The sequence below is a fragment of the Schistocerca nitens genome, chromosome 12, assembly GCF_023898315.1.
Source record: "Schistocerca nitens isolate TAMUIC-IGC-003100 chromosome 12, iqSchNite1.1, whole genome shotgun sequence".
Classification (NCBI taxonomy): Eukaryota; Metazoa; Arthropoda; class Insecta; order Orthoptera; family Acrididae; genus Schistocerca; species Schistocerca nitens.
In genome coordinates, this window is record NC_064625.1 from 29,084,716 (window position 1) to 29,093,902 (window position 9,187).

Sequence of the window (9,187 nt, forward strand, 5' to 3'; positions counted from 1 at the left end):
GGGGTTACGGCATGCGGCTGATTTTCTTTGATACGATGTACTACCCTTTTTGCACTTTAGAAAACCGATAAGCGCGGAAGGATACGAATGTATTTTGCCGCACTACGTACCGCGTACAGCTGAGAAACAGTTCCGCGTCTACGACTGCATCAGCGTAACAACGTCCCGTGACACAGCAGCATCTGTGAGCCAATGGTCCGTGGACAATGAAGTTGCTGAAATGTACTGGCCTGTCCGGAGTCCCGACGTGAACGCAGTCGAATACCTTTGCGTTGAGTTAGGACGTCGACTCCGCTGCATACTCTAGCACTACGTTCTCTGGTTTCGTAAACTGAGGAAGAACGGTATAGCGTCCCCAGTGAAATAATAAGGAAAGACTTAAAAAAACAGTATTTATAAAGAAGAGAGATTTAAAAACTGAACAGTAAGTGGACACCAGCCGCTTAGGCGAACATAAATTTTTCTCATCCATCCATATTCTAATAATTTTCTGTGTGCAAGTTTCGAGGGCAAAGACATAACAAAATGATCTAAAGGGTCGACAAGATACGCTCTTTTGTTAATTTTTTTAGTCGTCTTCACTTCTACTTCTTCTCTCGTCTTGGTTGCGTGTAGACGGACATATTGCGAGTACTGGCAAACGTAAGCATATATGTACTAATTAAGCAGATAATATATTGATTTAATATTATTGTCCACTTTTAATTTTTAAGAGATGATCCCAATTTCATGGTGGGCTTCCTTTGAGTTAACCTGCATTCGAGTGATTTACAGTGCAACAATCGCAGCGGCCGATGCAACCAACGACGCCACTACGAGGCGATATTAACTTACAAAAATTAGCGGAAGCGAAGAACTCGCCCGCTATTAACATAATCTACGTTTTTCTCCACAGCCGCCCGACGCTGCAGAAAATACGTAGCTTTAAGATTCTTATTTTCAGTACCACAGCCGAGAGCCAGAGCCAGGACTCCGACTACAATGCAATGCTTAACGGAGGTAAGAAAAAATACTCTCGCGCGCGTGTGAGCCGCAATTTTAATAACTAATGATTTTTTTGCTCTACAGTGAACTGACTAGCCGAGGAAATTAATATGAACAATTTATTCCATTGTTCAACTTATATGCTCAATTTTAAGATTCAGCGAGCCTAACGTTCATTAACGGAAGAAATAATTTCCCTGAAGATTAATATTGTTAAAAAAAAGAGACCTTCAGGAAAGCATTTAATTGTAAATCAAAATTTAATGAAATATCATTTTGATTAAGGCCACCACGTAAATCGGCAACAATCACTATCACAAATCAATTTGTGTAGTAAATAATAAATTACGATGGCCGACGGACGCGAGAATGGGGAGCCTCTCCTCCACGGACATTCAGAGACCTCGTTGAAAGTGTGCCCCTCCAAAGTTCGACCCGTCACAAAGCCGAAGGTTTGCTTGTTTGCTTTGTTTTATGGCGCAAAAACAACTGGGGTTATATGCGCCCACGTCTAAACTACAGAACATGAAGACACAGATAGGTTAATAAACGACTATACGTCAGTCCCAATTGACGTAAGAGAAGACAGCTAAAAATGGGACGTGGAGAAAGGGCTAAAGAAGACACCATACAGAAACGGAGGTCCAAAGGTAAAAATTAAATGGTGTTCGCCATATTGCTTTGACGGATAAAAGGTCAACCGCGGTCGACGGCCGGTAACTCAGACGGCAAACCCAAACGGATAAAAAAATTGGCAGTCCGTCAGGAAGTGGCGGACAGTTAAAACTTGCGCGCAATGGGTACGATGTGGTGGGGGAGCGCCACTTATCAAATGACGATGCTTAAAAGGCACTGTCCAGTACGTACCTAGTTCAAATGACCTCACTGCGGGAGGGTCAGAGGAGGTCGTCCAAGCCGCTGGGAAAGGCTGAAGGGGGAGCTTATTCCCGTGAAGGTAGGATTATTGGCGATGCCAAATCGACACCACCTCATGACAGAGGGCAACACAGATCATCGGAGGGCTGAGGTAGGATCGTCAGCAGCCTCGTGTCCTGGAGGCCGACATGACCAGGGACCCACAGAAACATCACACTGGCTCCAAGAAGAGTGAGCGACTCACAGTTTTCCTGGTCCCGCTGCAGTACGAGATGAGCAGCGTACAGCGCACACACATTACTGGCCATTAAAATTGCTACACCACGGAGATGACGTGCTACAGACGCGAAATTCAACAGACAGGAAGAAGATGCTGTGATATGCAAATGATTACCCTTCCAGAACATTCACCTACAAAGTGCTGACATGAGGAAATTTTCCAACTGATTGCTCATACACAAACAGCAGTTGACCTGCGTTGCCTGGTGAAACGTTGTGATGCCTCGTGGAAGGAGGAGAAATGCGTACCATCACGTTTCCGACTTTGATAAAGGTCGGATTGTACCCTATCGCAATTGCGGTTTATCGTATCGCGACATTGCTGCTCGCGTTGGTCGAGATCGAATGACTGTTAGCAGAATATGGAATCGGTGGGTTCAGAAGGGTAATGCGTAACGCCGTTTTTTTTTCTTCTTTTGTTTGGGTTTAAGGGCGCTCAACTGCTGAGGTCATTAGCGCCCAGTCACTGGTGTGAGAGCACATGGAAGCTGGTAAAACTCAAGGGGATGGGGGGACACCAGAATGACCTGACAAATATGCAGATAAAATAAGTAAAAAGGTTAAATGTCTTTGGACAAGCCAGTTAAAGTTATAAAACGCAGAATACGAGCAGCTGCTCGAGCGTCATCAGCTAAAACATCCGGTAAAGTAGATGGCAGGGACAGGACAACACGAAATTGACTAAAACGGGGACACGACAATAAAACATGGCGCACTGTTAACGCCTGACCACAAGGGCACTGCGGGGCTTGGTCACCGGAGAGCAGGTAGCGGTGGCTAAACCGGCAATGGCCAATCCGCAACCTGGTCAGAAGGACCTCCTCTCGCCGAGATGGTCGGGAGGAGGTTGTCCAAGCAGTTGGGAGCGGTTTTACTGCCCGGAGCTTGTTTCCTTGGAGGGATGACCAAGCATCCCACCACAACGACACAAGCCTCTTACATACATCCCCACGAACGTCAGATGACGGGACACAATGGGAGGCTGGCCGAGGTAGGAGGACTGCAGCCTTGGCTGCAGCATCCGCAGCCTCATTCCCAGGCACTCCTACATGTCCGGGAACCCACAGAAAGCTGACAGAACCACCATTATCTGCGAAAGAATGGAGGGACTGCTGTATCCGTTGAATCAAGGGATGGACCGGATAGGGAGCTCCAAGGCTCTGAAGAGCACTGAGTGAATCAGAGCAGAGTACATACGATGAATGGCGGTGGCGGCGGGCATACTGAACGGCCTGATGGAGAGCAAAAAGCTCGGCCGTAAAGCTGGAACATTGGTCGAGGAGCCGGTATTTAACCCTAGCATTACCAACGGGGGGGCCTCGTAGGCCCACTGACTCAGTTTTTCTATGTTGTATCCACACCCTTTGATATATGAACTTGAAAGCAAAGGTAATTGTTCGTTATTGAATGTACTATCGAGTCATTACAGAACTTCGGAATAAAAATGTAATTAAAATTCATTTACTTGATTTAATTCTCTGTGGGCCTTAGAAGTCCACCCGTTGGTAATAGCAAGGAAAGATTTACGAGGTTGAGTCTCTCGTTTCAAATTCTTACCATGAAACGAATTTTGGCATTGTTGCCTTCAGACATATTATTATGAAGCGGACCATTGTTATTTTCAGTGTTTCTGCTGCTGTTGAACCAGCAACATGAGTAGACATCGTTTACGTGATAGTTCCATTGAAAGAGTGCTAGAAGAAGTTTTGAACGAATCAGATTTAGAGGAAAGTGAAGTGGATGATGATGTGGAAGAAATTAGAACTGATTCATCGTCTGAGAATGAAGATGAGGTTGAAGCCAATCCACCAGATGATAATGATACGGAATGTGATAAATTCATTTCAAAAAGTGGACGAGAGTATATTACGAAGCCATCTCGACAATATCGGCGTTCTGTACAAAATATAGTGCGAGAAAGAATGGGACTAGGACAACAAGGAAGAATTGCGTCTCCGAAAGAGGCTATAGAGCTCTTTTTTACACCTCAAATTATGAATCTAATAAAACTACACTCAAATGAAGAGGCTTCTCGACTAGGTATTCAGCACACAGATGAAGATGAGTTATTTTGTTATATAGGACTCTTGCTAATCATGGGTTCAAATCATGACAATAAGATACCTGTCCACGATTTATGGTCTTTGCTTCAGGGCCGACAAGTGTACTATGGATCAATGAGTCGGACCCGATTTTTCGAATTGACTAAAATATTGAGGTTTGATGATAAGAACACAAGAGAAATTCGTCGCCAGACTGACAAGTTTGCTCCAATGAGGGAAATTTTTGAAAGCTTCAATTCTTCACTTCCATTGTATTTCATTCCTGGTCTACATACAACAGTGGATGAGATGTTGTCTTTGTTCCGTGGTCGCTGTCCATTCAAGGTGTTTCTAAAAGAAAAACCTGGAAAATACGGCATTCTAATTCGAATGCTGTCTGATTCTGAGACTAGATATGTGATCAGCATGGACATCTATACAGGCAAGTCAGGAAATACACAGCATTCAAATGGACCGATGGAAATTGTAAAGAGACTAATAAAACCTATTGAAAAATCAGGCCGTAATGTTACCACAGATCGGTACTATACTTCAGTGGAGCTTGCTGAGACTCTATGGAATGATTTTCACCCCACACTTGTTGGCACCCTACAGTCTAACAGACGACACATACCTGAAGAGCTGAAGACTACAACTGGCCGCAGTTTACACTCTTCCATCTTTGCTTATACTGACCCTCAGACACAGAGGCCACCAGTTACTCTTGCATCAACGCTAGTCCGCGAGAAGCCAAAACGACTGCTGTTGATGCTTTCAACTTATCACTCAGAAGGGGTGTTGAATGAAGACTCAAAAAAGACTAACATAAATCTTTTTTATAATTCTACAAAGGGAGGCGTGGACACCATAGACCAGATGGCAAGACACTACAGCACAAAGAGAGGAACAAGAAGATGGCCTTTGTCCCTCTTCTACACACTCATTGACATAGCAGCAATAAATGCATATTCACTCTTCCTCCTCAACTTTCCGAATTGGAAAAAGAATTTGCTAAACCGCAGAAGAGTTTTTATCACTAACTTAGGTCTCGAACTAATAAGATCTCAAGTAGATAAACGGGCACAAAATTTGTATGGACTTCAGAAGCCAGTAATAATGGCAATGGAAAGCATCACACAACGGAAGCTCAGCTGCTCTGTAGAACCATCACCCTCAACAGCAGAACCAGGAACACGTGGACGGTGCCACCTATGCTGCCAAGAAGCTGCATCTAAAAAGATCAAGTACAACAAGCTGGGAAAGTCAACTGTTACCTGCTCTCAGTGCCACAAACACGTCTGTGGGAAACACTGCAGGAAGACAGTGTTGTGTGAAAAATGCGTTGCAGAATGAGACAGTAAATTTTGTTTGCTTCATGTAGCGTATCGAATTAAAAAAGTCGTTTTTATAAGAAAACACTATTTTAAAACATTATTCCAAAAAATATATAAACTGAATCTCCTGATTTGTTCATTTTATTCCTATTATAATAACATCTTTTATTATCCAGTATACAAAAACAATGTCTAAGCATTTTGAATTGTTATTAGAGGTATCAGAAGTAAATAAACTTGATTTATGATAAAATAAATTGTGGTATTCTTTATGGGCCTTTGAGGCCCCCCCCCGTTGGTATTACATGTAACAAAAAATACGTTGGTAATGCTAGGGTTAAAGGTGGCGGCCCCGACGACAAAGGCACAGCCGACACCCTCGTCAGTTTTGGAGCCATCGGTGTAAATAAAGGTGTGACCGGCAAGTCGAGCACGAAGTTCGACAAACCGTGAGCAATACACTGCAGCCGGAGTACCCTCCTTCGGGAGTGAGCTGAGGTCGAGATAAATACGAACCGGAGCCTGGAGCCAAGGTGGTGTCGGGCTCTCACCCTCTCTGAAGGTGGTAGGGAGGGCAAAATCCAATTGTCGAAGCAGGCGACGGAAGCGGACTCCGGGGGGCAGCAGGGCAGAGACATACAACCCGTACTGACGGTCGAGAGAATCGGCGAAGAAGGACTTGTAAGAGGGGTGGTCGGGCATAGACAACAGCCGGCAGGCATACCGACACAGCAGTACGTCGCGCCGGTAGGTCAATGGTAACTCGGCAGCTTCAGCATAAAGACTCTCGACAGGACTAGTGTAGAAGGCTCCGGTCGCAAGACGTAACCCCCGATGGTGGATGGAGTTGAGACGGCGTAAGAGGGATGACCGAGCAGACGAGTAGACGAAGCTCCCATAATCCAGCTTCGATCGGACTATGGACCGATACAAGCGAAGCAGGACAGTGCGATCCGCTGCCCAAGATGAACCACTAAGAACTCCGAGGACATTAAGGGAACGTGTACAACGGGCCGCCAAATAAAAGACATGTGGAGACCAACACAGTTTCCTGTCCAACGTGAGCCCTAGGAACTTAGTTGTGTCCACGAATGGGAGAACAACGGGACCGAGATGTAAGGATGGCGGAAGGAACGCTTTATATCGCCAAAAGTTGATACAAACCGTCTTCTCTTCAGAGAACCGGAAGCCATTTGCTACGCTCCATGAGTAGAGGCTGTCTAGACAACGCTGAAGGCAGCGCTCCAGGAGGCATGTTCTCTGGGCACTGCAGTAGATCGCGAAGTCATCGACAAAGAGAGAGCCTGAGACATTAGGTGGAATGCAATCCATAATTGGATTGATCGCGATGGCAAAAAGGGCTACGCTCAAGACGGAGCCCTGAGGCACTCCGTTCTCCTGGAGGAAGACGTCGGACAATACGGAACCCACACGCACCCTAAACTTTCGATCCGTTAAAAAGGAATCAATAAAAAGGGGCAGGCGACCGCGTAGGCCCCACCTGTGCATAGTGCGGAGGATACCTCCTCTCCAACAGGTATCATAAGCCTTCTCCAAGAACACGGCTACCGCTTGGCGCCTTCGCAAAAAGTTGTTCATGATGAATGTCGACAAGGTCACAAGGTGGTCAACAGCGGAGCGGCGGCGACGAAAGCCGCATTGGACATTAGTAAGTAGCCGTCGAGATTCAAGAATCCAGACTAACCGAGCATTAACCATGCGCTCCATCACCTTACAGACACAGCTTGTAAGAGAAATGGGGCGGTAACTAGAAGGAAGGTGTCTATCCTTCCCGGGTTTGGGTATAGGAACAACAACGGCGTCACGCCAACGCATGGGGACTTTACCTTCGGTCCAGACGCGATTGTAGGTACGAAGAAGGAAGCTTTTGCCCGCCCGAGAAAGGTGTGCCAGCATCTGAACGTGAATGGCATCGGGCCCCGGAGCAGAAGACCGGGACAGTGCAAGCGCACGTTCGAGTTCCCGCATAGTAAAGGGGGCATTATAAGTTTCCAGATTCAGCGAGTGGAAGGAAGGTCGCCGAGCCTCTTCTGCCTCTTTCCTGGGAAGGAAGGCAGGATGGTAATGGGCGGAGCTTGAAACCTCCGCGAAAAAGCGGCAAAAGGCGTTGGAGACAGCCACAGGATCAACAAGGACCTAATTACCTGAGGTCAGGCCAGGTACCGAGGAGTGGGCCTTAATGCCCGACAGCCGGCGCAGGCTACCCCAAACGACGGAAGAGGGAGTAAAACTGTTAAAGGAGCTGGTGAAAGAGGCCCAACAAGCTTTTTTGCTGTCTTTGATGACTCCACGGCATTGCGCTCGGAGTCGTTTGTATTCAATACAATTCGCCAACGTAGGATGGCGGCGAAAGGTGCGTAAAGCACGTCGTCGAGCACGGATAGCGTCCCTACAAGCCTCGTTCCCCCAGGGGACGGAAACGCGACGTGAAGAAGAAGAAGAAGAAGAAGAAGAAGAAGAAGTAGTAGTAGTAGTAGTACGAGGAATGGAACGTTCGGCAGCATTGATAACAGCCGTGAGGTATTCGACCTGACTGTCACAACTGGGAAAATCGTGGTCCGGAAAGGTCGCCAGGGAGGAGTACAGTCCCCAGTCAGCTTTCAGTATGTTCCAGCTCGAAGGACGTGGGGATGGGGTGTGGTGCAGGAGACGAACGACACAGGGGACGTGGTCGCTCGAATAGGTGTCAGAAAGGACATACCACTCGAACCGACGGGCAAGAGTGGTAGAACAGATCGAGAGGTCCAAGTGGGAGTAGGTATGAGTAGAGTCCGAGAGGAAAGTCGGGGCGCCGGTATTGAGGCAGACAAGATTGAGATGGTTGAAGACATCCGCCAAGAGTGAGCCTCTTTGACAGGATGCAGGAGAGCCCCGAAGGGGATGATGGGCATTGAAGTCGCCAAACAATAAAAACGGCGGGGGAAGCTGAACGATCAGGTGCATTATGTCAGCCCGACTAACAGCAGATGACGGTGGAGTGTAGATGGTACAAACTGAAAAAGTAAAAGCAGAAAGAGTAATGCGGACAGCTATTGCTTGGAGTGGGGTGGTCAATGGGATGGGATGGTAATAGACATCGTCCCGAATGAGCAACATGACCCCACCATGAGCTGGGACACCGTCCACAGGGGTGAGGTCATACCGCTCCGAGGTATAGTGGGTAAAGGCAATACGGTCAGTCGGGCGCAGTTGTAATTCCTCCCGATTAGATCGAATACCTCTTATGTTCCAATGAAACAACGCCATCGCTAGTCAAAAAGTCGGGGGAACGAGACGGGGGAAGAGCTGGTCACCTCGACGGCCGCGGAGGGCCAGGTTGCGAGGGAACAACGCTACAACCGACGGGAGGCGGATCCGGTTCCATAGACTCGTCGCCAGCTGCGGCCGCTGTCCCTGGTTGTGTAGGAGGGGCAGCATCGTTTGCCGACGAAAGGCCAGCTGAGCGCCTGGCAGCAGAGCGTCCCGGCGAAACTGAGGACGGCCGGTAGCAGCGACTCACGGATGGAGCGTCAGACGAAACGCGCCGGGGTGGAGAGGGGGATAGAGACTACTTCTTGGAGGCCTTCTTGGAAGGCCGAGGAGGCACAGGGATGGTGGGCTGGACCCGAAGAAGGTCCTCACGCGCGGGGTCCGTTTTGGGACGCCGGACCT

General features: G+C 47.7%; 1 protein-coding gene across 1 annotated transcript in view; it reads right to left on the minus strand.

Moving 5' to 3' along the window:
* LOC126214878 (cytoplasmic polyadenylation element-binding protein 1) overlaps window positions 1–4,861 on the minus strand; it is a 97,824-nt gene extending 92,963 nt beyond the window's left edge. Inside the window, exon 1 of the mRNA XM_049941524.1 lies at window positions 4,816–4,861. Coding sequence (XP_049797481.1) covers window positions 4,816–4,861 — 46 coding nt within the window. The remainder of the gene's footprint in view (window positions 1–4,815) is intronic.
* Window positions 4,862–9,187: the final 4,326 nt, after the last annotated feature.